Source organism: Hyla sarda, chromosome 2 (assembly GCF_029499605.1).
Source record: "Hyla sarda isolate aHylSar1 chromosome 2, aHylSar1.hap1, whole genome shotgun sequence".
Classification (NCBI taxonomy): Eukaryota; Metazoa; Chordata; class Amphibia; order Anura; family Hylidae; genus Hyla; species Hyla sarda.
Genome location: NC_079190.1, coordinates 340513669 through 340535063, shown reverse-complemented (window position 1 = coordinate 340535063; position 21395 = coordinate 340513669). Strand labels below are relative to the sequence as shown.

Sequence of the window (21395 nt, the reverse complement as noted above, 5' to 3'; positions counted from 1 at the left end):
ACAATCTATTTTAAATGTTAATGACTTTAGTTTACTTTTTAAGGAAAGAAAAATTCTTTGACATGCATATCTTAGGGCTCCTACACACAGAGATACTTTAGGCAGATGGGGGAAGGTGGGTAGTGTCTTACAGAGATACTTTAGGCGGATGGGGGAAGGTGGGTAGTGTCTTACAGAGATACTTTAAGCAGATGGGGGAAGGTGGGTAGTGTCTTACACACAGAGATACTTTAGGCGGATGGGGGAAGGTGGGTAGTGTCTTACAGAGATACTTTAGGCGGATGGGGGAAGGTGGGTAGTGTCTTACAGAGATACTTTAAGCAGATGGGGGAAGGTGGGTAGTGTCTTACAGAGATACTTTAGGCGGATGGGGGAAGGTGGGTAGTGTCTTACACACAGAGATACTTTAGGCGGATGGGGGAAGGTGGGTAGTGTCTTACAGAGATACTTTAGGCAGATGGGGGAAGGTGGGTAGTGTCTTACAGAGATACTTTAGGCGGATGGGGGAAGGTGGGTAGTGTCTTACACACAGAGATACTTTAGGCAGATGGGGGAAGGTGGGTAGTGTCTTACAGAGATACTTTAGGCGGATGGGGGAAGGTGGGTAGTGTCTTACACACAGAGATACTTTAGGCAGATGGGGGAAGGTGGGTAGTGTCTTACAGAGATACTTTAGGCGGATGGGGGAAGGTGGGTAGTGTCTTACACACAGAGATACTTTAGGCAGATGGGGGAAGGTGGGTAGTGTCTTACACACAGAGATACTTTAGGCGGATGGGGGAAGGTGGGTAGTGTCTTACAGAGATACTTTAGGCAGATGGGGGAAGGTGGGTAGTGTCTTACACACAGAGATACTTTAGGCGGATGGGGGAAGGTGGGTAGTGTCTTACAGAGATACTTTAGGCGGATGGGGGAAGGTGGGTAGTGTCTTAAACCTAGTGTGGCACAAATAATGTATGTCAGCATTTTGGCACAAATTTATTTTAGCCTTCTGGTGAATTTGCTGTAGTAAATCTGGTCCATTGATTTCTGTCAAGTTTAACCAAGGAGGTGAAGAGAAGGTGGCTTGGGTGGAACTTAAAGGCTTATTTCCAGCTTGTAAAGCTATGTCACAATACTAGAATATGCCATAGCTTTATGAATATGGGGATCCTATCTTTGGGAAACCTTCCAATCATAAAATGGTCACACAACCTTGTAATATTACTTTAGAACATAGGGATAACACTTCACTTATCACTGAATAATTTTTAAGGCTGTTGATTTTCTTGTTTCTTGTCAGCTGATTGTTATTGTATTCAGCATATTATATATATGACACATCACACATGATATACAGACTTCAGGATTCAAGCATTTTATTTGAATAATAGATATTTAATAACCCATCCTCACCTGTAAATTTATTTTATGCAGAAACATGTGACATATAAGCATATATGAAAAAATGTATGTATTTTATATCTTTCAGGCCTTACTACAAACTCATGATGTGGTAGCCCATGAAGTTTACAGTGACGAAGCATTAAGAGTTACACCACCGCCAACATCTCCCTATTTAAACGGAGATTCTCCAGAAAGTGCAAATGGTGACATGGACATGGAAAATGTTACGCGGGTCCGTTTAGTACAGTTCCAGAAGAATACAGATGAGCCAATGGTAAGATGCTGTAAATTCTAAGTGAGCACGGTCAACCGTAAGTTTATTTTGGTGTCATCGGTCAACCAACTAATGTCAATGGTGACTTTTCACTTTTTCCCCCCATGGCAGAAACTTGGATTATAGCATAGCCGATTATTTATTTTTTGGCAAGTTAAAGTGGTACTCTTCCCCTAGACATCTTATCCCCTAAGATGTCTGAACACAGGGGTCCCTCTGCTGAGCACCCCCGTGATCTCTCCTGCAGCCTCCCGAGTCATCAGCTCTCCGGAGCATAGTTTGCCCCGTGGCTGATGACAGGGGCCGGCGGTTTGTGATGTCATGGCTCCGCCCCTCGTGATGTCACGCCCCACCCACTTAATGCAAGTCTATGGGAGGGGGCATGGCAACAGTCACGCCCCCTACCATAGACTTGCATTAAGGGGGCGGGACATGATGTCATGAGGGGCGGAGCAATTAAGTCACGAACTGCTGGTCCCTGTATCGCGAGTCATCAGCCACGGAGCAAACGTAGCTCCGTAGAGCTGATGACTCGGAGGGCTGCAGGAGACATCGCAGGGGACCCCAGCAGTGGGACCCCTGTGATCAGACATCTTATCCCCTATCCTTGGATAAGGGATAAGATGTCTAAGGGTGGAGTACCCCTCTAAGCCACTGCTAGAGGTGTCTTTTTTTCTTCCCCATTGAGAATATGTGCATGCTTGACCGAATGTGCACGTGGGGATTTGAGCGAGTGAGCTGTAGGCCTACAGATATCTGAATTGTATGGGCAGCTTTAGAGTGGTTTCTGTGTTATAAATATTTGATGGTGTTTTAGAAGTATGCAACTGGTAAATAATAAAAACAATAAAAGAATGCTGAAACAGTGGAAAGGATACAACTATCTTTTTTATTTTACTAGATTGAATGGCATCTCTATACTACACAATAGCAAACAGACTAATCCATGTTAACTTGTTTTTAGTGTGCAATTTAGCTTGTAGATAATGCCTGTACATGCTACTTATCCACTTAAAATATTTTGTATGATTTAAAGGGAACAGGTCATCAGACGCACACTCTAGATCTTAATCTTACAATAATTTTTCATGGGGTACCTATTCAATGGGGAGTGCGGCTCCCTTAAGTAGTCTCGGCAACACGGGCTGAATTCACGCCATGATTGACAGCCTGGGCACAGATGTTGTCACTGCTTTCCTTCCTATATTCTTGTGCAAGCCCAAGTCCTCTTCAATGAGAAGAGCAGTGGTGTCAGCCACACCCAAGCTGATTAGGGACTAAGTAGGCATGGTTACAGCCTGAGGTGCCGTGACTACTTTTAGATGACTCATTCCCTGATAACTAGTAAACCCTAATAAGCAGTTCCATTTTCCCAGTACATGTGGATTTTTTTATTTGACTATTCAAATACCTTTTTTGTCCTTTTTCTGTGATACATATTGGGGAAAATGATAATGATAATAAATAAAATTACTAGACATTTAAACATGTCCTGTAATGTCTTTATCATTATATATACAGTGGGGCAAAAAAGTATTTAGTCAGCCACTAATTGTGCAAGTTCTCCCACTTGAAAAGATGAGGCCTGTAATTTTCATCATAGGTATACCTCAACTATGAGAGACATAATCAGAAAACAAAATCCATAAAAGCACATTGTCTGATATTTAAAGAATTTATTTGCAAAATATGGTGGAAATTTAAGTATTTGGTCACCTACAAACAAGCAAGATTTTTGGCTCTCACAGACCTGTGACTTCAAGAGTCTCCTCTGTCCTCCACTCATTACCTGTATTAATGGCACCTGTTTGAGCCTGTTATCAGTATAAAAGACACCTATTAGATAGTTACATAGTTTCATAGTTCAGTAGGTTGAAGAAAGACCAGAGTCCATCAAGTTCAACCCTAATGAGTCCCTACTGAGTGCCTACCTATCCACAACCTCAAACAGTCACACTCCAAACTCTACTATGGCAAAGAGCTGTCGAAGGACACCAGAAACATATTTGTAGACCTGCACCAGGCTGGGAAGACTGAACCTGCAATAGGCAAGCAGCTTGGTGTGAAGAAATCAACTGTGGGAGCAATTATTAGAAATGGAAGACATACAAGATCACTGATAATCTCCCTGGATCTGGGGCTTCACGCAAGATCTCACCCAGTGCTGTCAAAATGATCACAATAACAGTAAGCAAAAATCCTAGAACAACATGGAGGGACCTAGTGAATGACCTACAGAGAGCTGGGACCAAAGTAACAAAGGCTACCATCAGTAACACACTACGCCGCCAGGGACTCAAATCATGCAGTGCCAGACGTGTCCCCCTGGTTAAGCCAGTACATGTCCAGGCCCATCTGAAGTTTGCTAGAGAGCATTTGGATGATCCAGTAGAGGATTGGGAGAATGTCAGATGAAACCAAAGTAGAACTTTTTGGTAAAAACTCAACTCGTCGTGTTTGGAGGAGAAAGAATGCGGAGTTGCAAAGAGCACTATACCTACTGTGAAGCATGGGGGTGGAAACATCATGCTTTGGGGCTGTTTTTCTGCAAAGGGACCAGGACGACTGATTCATTTAAAGGAAAGAATGAATGGGGCCATGTATCGTGAGATTTTGAGTGAAAACCTCCTTTCATCAGCAAGACATTGAAGATGAAACGTGGCTGGGTCTTTCAGCATGACAATGATCCCAAACACACTGTCTGGGCAATGAAGGAGTGGCTTCGTAAGAAGCATTTCAAGGTCCTTGAGTGGCCTAGTCAGTCTCCAGATCTCAACCCATAGAAAACCTTTGGAGGGAGTTGAAAGTCTGTGTTGCCCAGCGACAGCCCCAAAACATCACTGCTCTAGAGGAGATCTGCGTGGAGGAATGGGCCAAAATACCAGCAACAGTGTGTGAAAACCTTGTAAAGACTTACAGAAAACGTACAGAAAGGGTATATAACAAAGTATTAAGATGAACTTTTGTTATTGACTAAATATTATTTTCCACCATAATTTGCAAATTCTTTAAAAACCAGGCACTGATTTTATGTATTTTATTTTCTCATTATGTCTCTGATAGTCTTTTTAAGTGGGAGAACTTGCAGAATTGGTGGCTGACTAAATACTTTTTTGCTACACACACAGATATATATATATATGTAGCAAGAAAGTATTTAGTCAGCCACCAATTCTGCAAGTTCTCCCACTTAAAAAGATGAGGCCTGTAATTATTTTATCCTTTTTTTTTTTTAATACACTCACAAAACAAGAATTTAACCTTAGCCATATCCACCCTCCCCCCCCCCTTGCTGCAGTAAAGAGTGAAGAAAAAAGAAGAAAAATGTATCCCTTTTTTTTTTTTCCTCCTCCCTTTCTTTTGTATAAAATGTAAAATGCTCAACCTCTATTTTCCCCTTTCGGTCCGTTCATTTGAATATTTTCCAAAATACGTGGATATTTCTGACCAAGCTCTAACATCTGGGAACCTATGGGATATCCACCTTCTTGCTATCAGCAACCTAGCATAAAAGAGATATCTGGTTGCCTTATGTCTACTTTCTTTTCTTTGATCCTGATTTTCCCCTTCTCCACCAAGGATGGCCATCTTGGGGCATATCTTAACCCCCCCCTCCCGTCTTCCTACCAATTTCCATGTATAAATCATTCCAATATTTTCTAATTTCAGTGCACCCCCACCACATATGGTGTAAATCGGCATCCTGCTCCCCTCACCTTGGACAGCTGGAGTCCAGTCGTTTCCCCATTTTGTGTAGTGTCTTAAGGCAATAATAGATTCTATGTAGGATCCATATTTGCGTTAACCTGTGATTACTATTAAATGAGCACCTATTTACATTCCTGTATATCCTCCCCCATTCCTCTTCTCCGATCTCCCCTAAGTCTCTACTCCACTTTCCTTTACTTTTGAATTTAGTATTTTCTGTTGTCTTTACTACCAGGTGTTTATATAAATTTGCTACTATTTTTTTCTTTCCTATTTTGTTATTTACATTTTTTCTAGTTGGCCCCTGATAGTCTCTACACTGAAGATCTTTGTCTTTGGTGGCCAAGAATACATATCTAATTTTAGCATATTCGTACAATGCTTTTTCTTCCAAGTCAAACTTTTCTTTAAGATCCTCCCATCTAATAAGTATATCCTCTTTTATCATAAAATAAATGTTCCTAATTCCCTTCTCTTCTATATTTTTTAATGATCCTAGTTTATAGAATTCCTCTATCCTTTTTATTATGCCATATCGTAGATATTTCCAGACTCCCTTGATCTTTTTAAGCCTTCCCAGGTCTTGATCAAACAATCCATCCCTGGTTTTTACATATCTCAAACATCCATCATTCCACCAATCAATAAATGAAGCAAGTTGGGTGGCTACTTTGTGTACACAAAGGTATTCCACCTTTTATTCTTGTATGCTTCCTCCCAAAATTAAGGAGTTAAAAATAGCAATAATTCACTTAACCCCTTGGGGACGGAGGATTTTTCCATTTTTGCACTTTCTTTTTTCCTCCTTACAGTTTAAAAATCATAACCCTTTCAATTTTGCACCTAAAAATCCATATGATGGCTTATTGTTTGCGACACCAATTCTACTTTGTAATGACATCAGTCATTTTACCCAAAAATCTACGGCGAAACAAAAAAAAATCATTGTGCGACAAAATTTTTACGAAGAAACGCCATTTTGTAACTTTTGGAGGCTTCTGTTTTTACGCAGTACATTTTTCAGTAAAAATGACACCTTCTTTATTCTGTAGGTCCATACAATTAAAATGATACCCTACTTATATAGGTTTGATTTTTGTTGTACTTCTCAAAAAAATCATAACTACATGCAAGAAAATTATACATTTAAAATTGTCATATTCTGACCCCTATAACATTTTTATTTTTCAGCGTACGGGCTGGTATGAGGGCTTATTTTTTGCGCCGTGATCTGAAGTTTTTAGCGGTACCATTTTTGTATTGATCAGACTTTTTGATCGATTTTTAATAATTTTTTCATGATATAAAAAGTGAACAAAAATATGCTATTTTGGACTTTGGATTTTTTTGCACATACGCCATTGACCGTGCGGTTTAATTAACGATATATTTTTATAATCCGGACATTTCCGCATGCAGCGATATCACGTATGTTTGTTTTTATTTACACAGTTTTGGTTTTTTTAAATGGGAAAAGGGGGGTGATTCAATCTTTTATTAGGGAAGGGGTTAAATGATCTTTATTCACTTTTTTTTCTCACTTTTTTTTTTGCAAGGTTATAGCTCCTATAGGGGGCTATATCCCTGCACACACTGATCTTTTACATTGATCAATGGTTTCTCATAGGAAACCATTGATCAATGACTCTGCCGCTTGACTGCTCATGCCTGGATCTCAGGCACTGAGCAGTCATTCGGCGATTGGACAGGGAGGAGGAAGTTAGAGGACCCTCCTGCTGTCCTACAGCTGTTCGGGATGCCGCGATTTTGCTGCGGCGATCCCGAACAGCCCCCTGAGCTAACCGGCATTAATTTACTTTCACTTTAGACGTGCGTTCAACTTTGAACGCTGAATCTAAAGGGTTAATAGCGCGCGGCACCTCGATCAGTGGCGTGCGCTATTAGCCACGGGTCCCAGCCGTTGTTAGAGGCCGGGCCTGACCCACTATGATGCAGGGCCACGCCATGACCCTACGTTATAGAAAGGGAGTGGGCGGAGGGTGTACAGGTACACCCTCTGTCCCCAACAGGTTAAATATTTGATCTCCAAACCATATGGGAGTCCTACAGAACAAATATAGCAGTTTCGGAATTATTATAGCTTTTATAAGCACTATTTTATCTGCTTTAGAAATTGGTAGCTTATTCCAGGCTACAGCCTTCCTTTCCACTTCCCTTATCACAGGGAAGGTATTTAATTAGTGGAACTCCTGTACACTCCTTGATATCTGTATCCCCAGGTATTTACATTTTTCATTCTCTTTTAAAATTTTTACAACGGGGTTGCCCAAATCTATACCTGGTCCTAACGGCATCAAAATAGATTTTCCCAATTTATGGTCAATAAAGAATTTTCCTAATATTTAGATTTTTTTCCATTACCAGGGGCAACGAGGTATGAGTGTCTTTAAGATAGAGCAGAAGGTAATCCGCATATAGGGATATTTCATCCCTTTCATCCTCTGCTCCAAAACCTTCTTTCTTTGGGTCATCTCTTATCTGGGTTGCTAGGGGTTCAATAAACAGGGCAAACAAAAGAGGGGACAATGGGCACTGTTGGGTCCCCCGAGAGAGAGAGAGAGAGTGAGAGAGAGAGAGAGTGAGAGTGTGTGTGCGTGAGTGAGTGAGTGAGTGAGTGAGTGAGAACCATCTTGAGAAGTCTCCATTCACCTACACACACACAAAAAAAAACACAGCACAAATGTATACTTTCCCCATAACGCCCTCCCTACTGCAGCCCATTTCTAAGAAGAGAGATTTCAGAACTGATTGTCCCAACTTGTTTAGTAAGTCCCCCCACTGAGGTATTACATTTCTCAATGGCTGACATAACTCCTGCAAGCCAAGGGGGGAGTCTCTTCCCCCCCCCCCCCCCCCATACTTTATCTACATTTTTCTGCCACAGTGATTTTTTTAAATCAACTGGTGCCAGAAAGTTACAGATTTGTAAATTACTTCTATTTAAAAAAATCTTAATCCTTTCAGTACTTATTAGCTGCTGAATACTACAGAGGAAATTATTTTCTTTTTACAACACAGAGCTCTCTGCTGACATCTCTGTCCATTTTAAGAACTGTCCAGAGTAGGAGAAAATTCCCATAGCAAACATATGCTGCTCTGGACAGTTCCTAAAATGAACAGAGATGTCAGCAGAGAGCACTGTGCTCGTGATGTCAGCAAAGAGCACTGTGTTCCAAAAAGAAAATAATTTCCTCTGTAGTATTCAGCAGCTAATAAGTACTGGAATGATTAAGATTTTTTAATAGAAGTAATTTACAAATCTGTTTTAACTTTCTGGCACCAGTTGATTTAAAAGAATTTCCACCAGAAGTATTTATCCATTTTTTGTCCAGTTTTTTTCTTTTACTGGGCTAGCGGGATTTCTTTTAGGGGCCATTATTTTTCTCTTCCTCCCGACTATAGTTCTTTATCTGTAATATAGATCTCAAATGTATAGTTTCACGTACAGCTCCACTATTAGTCTTTGTAGAAAGTACTTTCAGTCCTTATATGTTGCCTTGCTCGGTCTTCCAGTGCTTTTATATCCTTTTATAGACTGAGGTACTGGGAGTGGACCTTTTAGTCAAAGTAGTGGGTAAGGGTAGATCTCTTATTTATATTGAAAGTTGTTACTACTATAGATTCCACGCTCCACGGCTAGAAAGTCTTTCCCAGAAGATATTAATTCTCATTTAAGAGTGCATTTTACCTTGCTTTGACCCTCTACAGGCCATCAGTACTTCCATGGGATCTAATATAGTGGGCCTGGACTAATTAATACACGGCTGTATGTCGCTTAAACTGGTCTGCTGGTAGGAGTTGAAAATTTTTATTCAGTTATATACTGTAGAGATGTTAATTGCAACACTTTTTAATCTCCAATAAATATTACTACTATAAGCTCCCCAGTCAGTAGTTATTTACAATCTCTCCAGAGGATTATATATCTCACATACCGCCCGGTTAAAATATATGTGTTACACAAGGTATTTTACTTTCTCGTATACAGCCTCAAGTCAAGTATACAGACCAGCGGGTGGAGATACCGTATTTATCTGGGTATAACACGCACCCTCATTTTGCCAAGGATATTTGGGTAAAAAAAGTTTTTTACCCAAATATCTTTGGTCAAATGAGGGTGCGTGTGTGTGCATGTGTATACCCTGATACTGTTTCTGACTCCGCAGAAGCCCCCAGTAAAGGCAGGGGCAGAGTGGCCGTCACTACCCGCTTCTCTCCCCCTGCCTTTCCTGGGGTCTAGAGCCCTGCTGCCGCCGCTGCCTCATTGCCTCCCCCATCCCCGGTTTTATAATTAGCTGTTCCCGGGGTCCGCGCTGCTTCTGGCTCCGGAGGCGTCCTTAGGTGTCACTGTGCGCCGGGCCACTGACGGTGACATCGCGTTGAAGACGTCACTCGTCATTGCGCAGCGCATAGCAACAACGCAGGACACCACCGGAGCCAGAAGCAGCGTGGACCCCGGGAACAGGTAATTATAAAACCGGGGATGGGGGAGGTAATGGGGCAGTGGCGGCGGTCTCTGGACCCCAGGATAGGCAGGGGCAGAGAAGCCGGCAGCGGTGGCGGTCTCTGGCTCCGCAAAAGCCACTGCAGTTCATTGATTTAAAGCGCCCGCTTTAAATCATTGAACTGCAGCGGCTTATCGTATAACACGCAGATCGACTTTAGGCTAAAAAATTTTGCATAAAAAATGCATGTTATACGCCAATAAATACGGTAATTTAACTTATTTGAGCAGGCGTTAGCTGCCAGCGTTTTTAGTGTCCAATAAACAACACTGCTATAAAACTCCACCATCCGCAGGGATTTTTCCCAGAAGGTATAAAATTTTATTTAACAGTGTGCGTTTTTTTCTTGACTTTACCTTCTGTGTCCCAATATCTCCAAGCAAAAAGTTCCCAGACACAGGCTCTCCACCAGTTAGTATATCACACGCCACAGGTGTATCTCCTACTACTGGGCGACTTCTCAAGCTCTATCTTTTCAAGTTTATATACTGTACAGGCGTTGAATCCAAACCCTTTTTAGCATCAGATATTGCTACCCAGACACTCCATACGTCACATTAAAGGGGTAGTCCAGTGGTGAAAAACTTATCCCCTATCCTAAGGATAGGGGATAAGTTTGAGATCGCGGGGGGTCCGACCGCTGGGGCCCCCTGCGATCTCTCTGTAAGGGGCCCCGGCTCTCAGCCCAGATAGCGGGTGTCGACCCCCGCACGAAGCGGCGGCCGACACGCCCCCTCAATACATCTCAATGGCAGAGCCGGAGATTGCCGAAGGCAGCGCTTCGGCTCTGCCATAGTTGTATTGAGGGGGCGTGTCGGCCGCCGCCTCGTGCGTCATCAGACCCATTCAAATTCCAGTGCAGCAAGTCTGGGCTACACAGTGTATTTCATATGCTCCTGTAGAGCTATATATCCAGTAAGCAGGTCAACAAATGAGAAGGCAGTTTAACTTGTTTAAGGATATACTGTGCAGACATTCAATTTTGACTCTTTTAAGCAACCATTGTATATCACTACTGCAAACAGTCCACATTTAGGAGTTTTTCCATAAGCTCCCATCAAACTACTGAGCTCTGCACATTCAGATTCCAATGAAGCAAGTCTGGAAAGCACAAGATGTCTTTAAATAGTTGTTCCCTCCAGCAGGTCGCAGCTTCCTCGTGCTTACTGCCCGCAAGGGACCGGCCCCATCAACTCCAGGCAAGCCAGCAGGTTAGCAGCGGTCATGTGGGGGAGAGGAGGAGCCTCTCCTCATGACGTCACTTCCCCTCAAAAGGCTTGCAGTGTGTGTATATAATTGTTTTTTTTTATTTTTTTATTGCAAAGTACTACTGTTAGCTGTTTTATGTCTACCTGCTAAACTGTATGCACATGGCCTATTAAGCTCTGTGTATACAGTCACCAGGAAGGCAGGGACAGCAGTAAACTATCTCTACTTTCATTCTAGAGAGTCAGGCTGTCTCTGATAGCCAGCTCTTTCTTGCAGCTGCATAATTTCCATGCTCCTACAGAATCTGACCGAACAATCAGGAATGTCCTTAGAGGTTAACTCGGTTGGATGTTTTAAATCCTTCTGCTGCTTGCAAGTGGTAAAGCATATTTGCATTTTTTCATCTCTATATTAGAATTATGTGCATTTTTTTTTATTTCCTGTCCACTGCACACAAATGATTTAACCCCTTGAGGACCAGGCCATTTTACACCTTAGGACCGGAGCGTTTTTTGAACATCTGACCACTGTCACTTTAAACATTAATAACTCTGGAATGCTTTTACCTATCATTCTGATTCCGAGATTGTTTTTTCGTGACATATTCTACTTTATGTTATTGGTAAAATTTTGTCGATACTCTCATCGTTTCATAGTGGAAAAATTTCAAAATTTGCTGAAAAAATTGAAAATGTTGCATTTTTCGAACTTTGAAGCTCTCTGCTTGTAAGGAAAATGGATATTCCAAATAAAAAAAATTTTTTTTCACATATACAATATGTCTACTTTATGTTTGCATCATAAAATTGACGTGTTTTTTCTTTTGGAAGACACCAGAGGGCTTCAAAGTTCAGCAGCAATTTTCCAATTTTTCACAAAATTTTCAAACTCACTATTTTTCAGGGACCAGTTCAGGTGTGAAGTGGATTTGAAGGGTCTTCATATTAGAAATACCCCACAAATGACCCCATTATAAAAACTGCACCCCCCAAGGTATTCAAAATGACATTCAGTCAGCGTTTTAACCCTTAAGGTGTTTCACAGGAATAGCAGCAAAGTGAAGGAGAAAATTCACCATCTTCATTTTTTACACTTGCATGTTCTTGTAGACCCAATTTTTGAATTTTTACAAGGGGTAAAAAGAGAAAATTTATACTTATATTTGTAGCCCAATTTCTCTCGAGTAAGCACATACCTCATATGTCTATGTAAAGTGTTCGGCGGGCGCAGTAGAGGGCTCAGAAGCAAAGGAGCGACAAGGGAATTTTGGAGAGTACGTTTTTCTGAAATGGTTTTTGGGGGGCATGTTGCATTTAGGAAGCCCCTATGGTACCAGAACAGCAATAAATCCCCACATGGCATACCATTTTGGAAACTAGACCCCTTGAGGAACGTAACAAGGAATAAAGTGAGCATTAATACCCCACAGGGGTTTCACGACTTTTGCATATGTAAAAAAAAAATATTTTTTTTCACTAAAATGTGTTTCCCCCCAAATTTCACATTTTTGCAAGGGTTAGTAGCAGAAAATACCCCCCAAAATTTGTAACCCCATCTCTTCTGAGTATGAAGGTACCCCATAAGTGGACCTGAAGTGCACTACGGGCGAACTACAATGCTCAGAAGAGAAGGAGTCATATTTGGCTTTTGGAGAGCAAATTTTGCTCGGGGGGCATGTCGCATTTAGGAAGCCCCTATGGTGCCAGGACAGCAAAATAACCCCCACATGGCATACCATTTTGGAAACTAGACCCCTTGAGGAACGTAACAAGGTGTACAGTGAGCATTTACCCCCCACTGGTGTCTGTCAGAACTTTGGAACAGTGGGCTGTACAAAATTTTTAATTTGCACAGCCCACTCTTCCAAAGATCTGTCAGACACCTGTGGGGTGTAAATTCTCATTATATTCCGTGAGGGGTGTAGTTTCCGAAATGGGGTCACATGTGTTTTTTTTTTTTTTTTGCGTTTGTCAAAACCGCTGTAACAATCAGCCACCCCTGTGCAAATCACCTCAAATGTACATGGTGCACTCTCCCTTCTGGGCCTTGTTGTGCTCCCCCAGAGAAGTTTGCGCCCACTTATGGGGTATCTCCGTACTCGGGAGAAATTGCATTACATATTTTGGGGGGCGTTTTTCCCTTTTACCTCTTGTCAAAATGAAAAGTAAAGGGCAACACCAGCGTGTTAGTGTAAAAAATTTATTTTTTTACACTAACACGCTGTTGTAGACCCCAACTTCACCTTTTCATAAGGGGTTAAAGGAGAAAAATCCCCCCAAAATTTGTAACACAATTTCTCCCGAGTACGGCGATACCCCATATGTGGCCCTAAACTGTTGCCTTGAAATACGACAGGGCTCCAAAGTGAGAGCGCCATTCGCATTTGAGGCCTGAATTAGGGACTTGCATAGGGGTGGACATAGGGGTATTCTACGCCAGTGATTCCCAAACAGGGTGCCTCCAGCTGTTGCAAAACTCCCAGCATGCTTGGACAGTCAACGGCTGTCCAGCAATACTGGGAGTTGTTGTTTTGCAACAGCTGGAGGCTCCATTTTGGAAACAGTGGCGTACCGGACGTTTTTCATTTTTATTGGGAGGAGAGGGGGGCTGTGTAGGGGTATGTGTATATGTAGTGTTTTTTACTTTTTATTTTATTTTGTGTTAGTGTAGTGTAGTGTTTTTAGGGTACAGTCACACGGGCAGGGGATTACAGCGAGTTCCCGCTGCGAGTTTGAGCTGCCGCGCAAAATTTGCTGCATCGCAAACTTGCAGCCTGATACTCACTGTAAGCCCCCTGCCCATGTGAATGTACCCTGTACATTCACAGGGGGGGACCTCCAGCTGTTACAAAACTACAACTCCCAGCATGCACAGTTTATCAGTTCATGCTGGTAGTTATAGTTTTGCAACAGCTGGAGGCACACGGTTGGGAAACACTGAGTTAGGAAACAGACAATGTTTCCCAACCAGTGTGCCTCCAGTTGTTGCAAAACCAAAACTCCCAGCATTCAGACATGCTGGGAGTAGTAGTTCGGCAACATCTGGAGGACTACAGTTTGCAGACCACTAATACAGTGGTTCCCAATCTGTGCCCTTCCAGATGTTGCAAAACTAGAACTCCCAGTATGCCAAAACTGTCCAGGCATGCTGGGAGTTGTAGTTCTGCAACATCTGAAGGGCCAGATGTTACAGAACTACAACTCCCAGCATGCCTGGACAGTAAGGGCATGCTGAGGATGTGTAGTTTTGCAACATCTGGAAGGGCACAGTGGTCTCCAAACTGTGGACCTCCAGATGTTGCAAAACTGCAACTCCCAGCATGCCCAGACACCAAGGGCTGTCTGGGCATGCTGGGAGTTGTAGTTTACAGGGTCCCAATACAGCAATGCATGTCGCTTTACGGCGACGTGCATTGCTGTAAAGGGCCCGACCGCGGCTGAAGATATACTCACCTGTCGCCGCCGCCGCCATCTTCCTCGCCGGGATCCGGGTCTTCAGGGACGAGGTAAGTACCGGGGCTGGTCCCCAGCACTCCCGCGTCCTCCGGTCTTCCTCCCGTCCTCTCCGGACTTCAAGGGGCCGGGCAGGACGGGATGAAGTAACCGCCCCCCCTCCTGCGATTGGTCGGTTAGTTAACCGACGGATCGCAGGGGATCGGAGGAGGTGGCCGGCTTGCCACCTCGCTCCTATACGTTAGCATGGTCCTGGCTGTCTGTGACAGCCGGGATCATGCGAAATTACCGGGCGGTCGGGTCCCAGAGACCCGATCAGCCCGGTATCGCCGCAGATCGCAAGGGCGATTTCCCTTGCGATTTGCGGCGATCGCCGACATGGGGGGCCTACATGGCCCCCCTCGGCGTTTGCCCTGGATGCCTGCTGAAGGATTTCAGCAGGCATCCAGTTCCGATCTCTGCCCGGCGAGCGGCAGAGATCGGAAATACAACAGGACGTTCTCTAACGTCCTTGGGCATTAAAGCCCAGGTAGTGGGGACATTAGAGAACGTCCTATGTCCTTAACAGGTTAATGGATGACAAATGTTTTCTCTTGAATGCTGAATGTTCACAAAAAGGATTATTTCCTGCTTCATAAAAGCCATTTGTATTAATAGTTTACACCACTGGACACTACAAGAGTAGTGAAAAGGAGAACTCTGTGACAAAACGTATCCACTGCCAGATAAAACCAGCGGCATGCATGGCTATGTTCACCTTCTCTAACATTGAGTGCCTAAATGACTAAAGCTGTTCGGCACAAACGTCCTTCTCTTCCCACCAATACTTTCACTAGGCTCATAATACAGCACTGATAATGCAGAGTGTTCTGGACCTGGAATGAGCCGTGAGCTTACCACTGCTTTATGCAAGGGCAACCAGTAGTTGGAGCATGAAGTGGTGTAATGGGGGAGATAGCAGTTTAGTTAGTTTTGCTGTACAGCCTGATAACAAACAGTACTCTATGATATTGCTTCTGGTATTAAAGACCTGCAGTGTACAGAGCACTTTGGAAACGTATGTTGGCAGGAGTGAAGTAATGTATGACCATGGTATGTGAAGTGTTGTCAAGGATTAGTGGAACATGGTGACCCATGCTGTGTGTTCTATTACCGCTCATTTCAATGGAACTGAGCTGTTGGCGCAAAATCTGTTGACAGAGGACACTGTTCCTGGAATGAATCAGCATTTTTGTATTTTTAACACCTTAAACTGACCTTAGTAGGCACGTTTTATTAGGTATGACATTATGCCAAGAGCAGATAAAGGGCATTGATTGGACCTGTGCCCTCTCCTGACATGTCAATTTTAGTAAGTAAACAGAACAGCGACAGAACATCTTCAACTATGACTGAAGTGTAAAAAACTTAATGTTTATGTCCTCCATCACATATTTAATGTTTTGACTTCTTATAGAGTCCATTTAAAGTTCCTTAGTTCTTGATGTTTAAAAATTCTTGGCTTTTGTTTCTGTAAATCCTTACAAAAAGTACTTTTTGTTTTTAACAGGGAATAACTCTAAAGATGAATGAGCTGAACCACTGCATTGTTGCCAGAATTATGCATGGAGGGATGATTCACAGGCAAGGTACAGTAACTTACAGGCTCCTCTGATTATGAAACTGCTGTCATGTGTTTCACAGTTTAGCTCGCCCTTTCAAGCATGAATGGGTGATACTATACAGTTATGAATGAGTAGTGTTCTTAATGAAAATGTAGAAAAGATAGCTGTAAGAATTCATCTGAGTCAGCCCACATGTTTGGTGCCCAAATAGATAAGCAGTACTCATGTGAGACATGGCAGTTAGAGAAGTTAATACAGTTTGTACTTTTAGAACTGTGTAAAACGAGCATAAAGCCCTGCTTTTCCTTGTTTATTATCTTCCACACAGACCTGCCATACCTTTGTACAGTGCTACTTTTACAGATGTGTGTGGCCCAAATTTATCAATCTGTGTGAGAGAAGGTGGAGAGATTTTTTCACAGCAACAAATCACAGCTCAGCTAACAAGCTCTGGTAAAGTGTAAGCTGAGCTGTGATTGGTTGCTATGGAAAACCCCACCTTTTCTCTTTCACAGTTTGATAAATCTGGGCCTAGGGCTGAGAGGTATGGCCAAATAAGTGTATCGCTGTATTTTTGTAACTTATGGCGGTTCCACGATATATAACAGTATTTCTACTCCTCCCCCCCCCCCCCCCCCTCCTCGTCCTCCTGTTTGTTGCGGCTGCCGGCGCTGACACTCAATACTGTATCCCTATGCCCGGGCTGCAAAAGGTAAACAAAAATAAACTTTTACGCACGTTCCTACGTTGGCCTTAAGTGAATGTCGGACAGCTGTCAGCCCATCACCGGCCGCAGCGATGTTCTGTCTCGGTCGGTGATAGGTTGAGCCCCTCTGTCATGCAAGAAGCCGGCTTCTTACATGACAGTGGGCTCAGCCTATCACCAGCCAAGGCAGAACATCGTAGCGGCCAGTGATAGGCTGAAGGCTTTCCGACGTTCCATTCCCTAGGAAGCTGGTCCAGACCGACGGGGAAGGTGAGTTAAAGTTTATTTTCTTTACTTTTTGCATAGGGATACAGTATAGAGCAGTGGTCTTCAACCTGCGGACCTCCAGATGTTGCAAAACTACAACTTCCAGCATTCCAGTTTTGCAACATCTGGAGGTTGAAGACCACTGGTATAGAGTGTCAGCGCCGGCGGCCGCAACAAACAGGACGACGAGGAGGGCAGTGCATGCGGGTGACGTGAGTAGTACCTCGATGGGGACAGCGCAGCGCTGGGCTAATAATTAATTGGGGGGGGGGCAGAAGAGCGCTCGCGGGTCACATATGATTAGTTCCCCGATGTGGGGACAGCACAGTGCTGGGCTGACAATTCATTCCCGAGGGGGAGGGGCCAAACTGGTATTGCAGTATGGGTTAAAATTCATATCGTGCAGCACAAATATTTCGGTATGCAGTATGAACCGGTATACCGCCCAGCCCTATCTGGGCCTATGTATGTCAGTTTGAATTATTCCCACCAACTATAGAGGGCTAATTTTACCACCACAGTGACCTGTCATCCATATTGACAGCCTTTCATTACAGAACAGATATTACCTAATCGGTCATCATGGGACTTGACAGATTATGGCTGATGCTATAAACAATCTTCCTGAACTCTCCCCATCATCATCTGGCATACAGCTATGTTGCTTCCTTGGGGTCTGTAAGGGCCACACACCAGACATCTGTAGAGAGGTTTTGAAAATACATAAGGCAGGATAAAACTCATCATGTTCTGATCCCGATGTTATCCCTAGGAAGAAATAGTACTTTTCCCTGGCAGATTAGATCATATAAAATAAAGCAATACAGTTGCTTATATAGGAAAAGTGTATTTTGTAATTATTTTGTTTTTCTTTTCATCTGCAAAAACGTTATTTCTATTTCTTGATATTTTTCATTTTGTCTAGTCTCAAAGTCAAAGTGCTCATGAGCAGTTTACAGTCTCAAGTCTTAAGAAGTGATAATTATTCACTTTTGGGTACTGTGACTCTACCTTACAAGGACATTACCAGGAGGCTAGTGATTAGAGATGAAATTTCTTAATCTCAAAATAAGCACTGTGTTCCCCATATGCCCTTTTCATCTCCATGTTTGGTAGCATGACTGCTGCTTTCATGGGTAAAATGCTATTGGTTTGAATGTCAACTGCAGTTGATCGAAAATATTATAGTGATTTCTTTCCGAAGTAATTCTAAAGTATAAGGTCAGGAATATTTTTCAGGAAAGAACACATTTGTAAACCTGTCTTCAGGTGTATTTTTCAAATTGTGCATCTCTGTAGTCAACAAATATCTTTGATAAATCCACTTTTTTTAAATTCACAATTTAAAGGGGTTATCCTGGAAAAAACTTTTTTTTTATAGATCAACTGGCTCCAGAAAGTTAGAGATTTGTAAATTACTTCTATTAAAAAAATCTTAATCCTTTCAGTACTTATGACCTTCTGAAGTTAAGGTTGTTCTTTTCTGTCTAAGTGCTCTCTGATGACACCTGTCTCGGGAAACGCCCAGTTTAGAAGAGGTTTGCTTTGGGGATTTGCTTCTAAACTGGGTGTTTCCCGAGACACGTCATCAGAGAGGACTTAGACAGAAAAGAACAACCTTAACTTGAGAAGGTCATAAGTACTGAAAGGATTAAGATTTTTTAATAGAAGTAATTTACAAATCTGTTTTACTTTCTGGAGCCAGTTGATATATAAAAAAAAAAGTGTTTTCCTGGATAACCCCTTTAACCCCTTTAGGGCGAAGTGTGTACAGGTACGCCCTTGCGTCCTGGCACTTAACCCCTTAAGGACACAGATCATTTTGGCCTTAAGGACGTAGCCAATTTTATTTTTGCATTTTTGTTTTTTCCTCCTTTCTTCTAAAAGTCATAACTCTTTCATATTTTCATCCACAGACTAGTATGAGGGCTTATTTTTTGCACGACCAGTTTTCCTATGTAATGACATCACTCACTTTACCATAAAATGTATGGCGAAATGAAAAAAAAGTACTGTTTGTGTGGGGAAATTGAAAAGAAAACCGCAATTTTGCTACGGTAATTTTGGAAGGGTTCGTTTTCTTACTGTACAATTTACGGTAAAATGACATGTTTTATTTATTCTGTGGGTTAATACGAATAAAATGAAAAAATCAAACTTAACAAAAATTTGTGCGTTTAAAATCCCTCTATTTTGAAACACTTTTCATTTTTTCATTTAAGCTGCATTATGAGGGTTCATTTTTTGCACCGTGATCTGTACTTTTATTGATACAACCTTTGCATATATTAACCTTTTTGATAAATTTTTTTAAATTTTATTTTTTAATATTATGTGACAAAAAGCAGCAATTTTTATATTTTTTATTTATTTTTTTACATTTACACCATTTACCATACGGGATGAATAACATTATATTGTGATAGGACATTTATGCACGCAGCGATACCAAATACCATATATACTCTAGTATAAGCCTAGTTTTTCAGCACGATTTTTCGTGCTGAAAACGCCCCCCTCGGCTTATACTCGAGTGAACTCTCCACCTGTCAATCCCTTCTCAGTGGTCTTCAACCTGCGGACCTCCAGATGTTGCAAAACTACAGCTCCCAGCATGCCCGGACAGCGATCGGCATGCTGGGAGTTGTAGTTTTGAAACATCTGGAGGTCCGCAGGTTGTAGACCACTGCGGCCTTCGTCATCATCCAGACCCCCCTTTAGTTTTCTACTCACCTCCCCTCGGTGGGAAGGAAGGGTGAGCTGGTCTGTGAGGTCCCTGCGCATGAACGTCCCTGTGCGTCGTCGTCAAGGCAACATCACTAGTCACTAGAGGTGGGCTTCCCGGTGAAGATGGACAGCCTGGAACAACTAAAACTCCCCACCGGACGGTCCCTGCAGCATAGATGGCCCGGACCAGTTCACCCTTCCTTCCCACCGAGGGGAGGTGAGTAGAAAACTAAAGGGGGGTCTGGATGATGATGAATGCCGCAGTGGTCTTCAACCTGCGGACCTCCAGAGGTTTCAAAACTACAACTCCCAGCATGCCTGGACAGCCATCGGCTGTCCGGGCATGCTGGGAGTTGTCGTTTTGCAACATCTGTAGGTCCGCAGATGTTGAAGACCACTGATGAAGGGATTAACAGGCGGTGATGATGTATTTCCCACCCTAGGCTTATAGTCGAGTCAATAACTTTTCCTGGGTTTTTGGGTTGAAATTAGGGGCCTCGGCTTATATTCGGGTCGGCTTATACTAGAGTATATACGGTAGGTTTATTTAATCATTTTTTTAGGGGGGTAAAATGGGCTAAATAAACATAATCATATCTGTTACCACCACGTGCGCAAATATCCAGACTATTGAAATGGTTGGTTAAACCGCACGGTCGTACATGTAAAAAAAATAATAATAAAAACACCAAAGTCCAAAACTGCGCCTGTTTGGTCACTTCATAGACCATAAAATTTTTTTTTTTTAAATAAAGTCCCATCAAAATAAAGATGGTGCCAATAGAAACTACAGATCACAGCGTAAAAATGAGCCCTCACACAGCCCCGTATGTGGAAAAATAAGTTATAGGGGTCAGAAGAGGACAATTTAAAGCATACTAATTTTGGTGCATGTAGTTATATATTTTTTAAAGTAGTAAAATAAAACCTATATAAATTGGGTATCCTTGTAACTGTATGAACCTACAGTATAAATAGGTGTTATTTTTACCGAAAAGTGCACTGCGTAGAAACTGAAGCCCCCAATGATTGATGTCATTACAAAGTACAACTGGTGATGCAAAAAACAACCCCTAAATGGGTCTGTAGGTGCAAAATTAAAAGTGTTATGATTTTTAGAAGGGGAGGTAGAAAAATTTAATTGCAAAAAAAAATGAAAAATTGGCCCAGTCCTTGAGGTCAAAATGGGCTGGTCCTTAAGGGTTAAAGGGACTCTAAACCTTTATTTTACCTTTTTATCTAAATATTACTCAGTTGATTAATAATGTATAGGTGCTTGGAAGCATTATTTCAGGGAGAGGAGATATTTGTATCTTGATCACTTTTTTTTCTGTCAGATCTCAATTTCTGAAAACTGCTAATCAATTCATGAAGTTCTCCCAATAATAGGGAATAACAAGCATATCTGTGGGGTCAGACTGACAGGACCCCCACCAATTCCAAAAATAGAGATCATATTTCCCTGGAATGAATGGTTGGATAGCATGTGCACCACCATTGGTCCATACACTTCTCTGTGAGGCCACCAGTGTAGTC

The 21395-nt window shown here is 42.4% G+C and overlaps 1 protein-coding gene across 10 annotated transcripts in view; it reads left to right on the top strand.

The window, feature by feature from the left end:
• The window catches only part of CASK (calcium/calmodulin dependent serine protein kinase), a 349672-nt gene that overhangs the window by 252968 nt on the left and 75309 nt on the right, over positions 1 to 21395 (top strand). For all 10 annotated transcript variants that reach the window (XM_056558155.1, XM_056558150.1, XM_056558151.1 and 7 more), the window contains 2 exons: positions 1472 to 1660; positions 16105 to 16183. In XM_056558155.1, coding sequence (XP_056414130.1) covers positions 1472 to 1660; positions 16105 to 16183 — 268 coding nt within the window. The remainder of the gene's footprint in view (positions 1 to 1471; positions 1661 to 16104; positions 16184 to 21395) is intronic.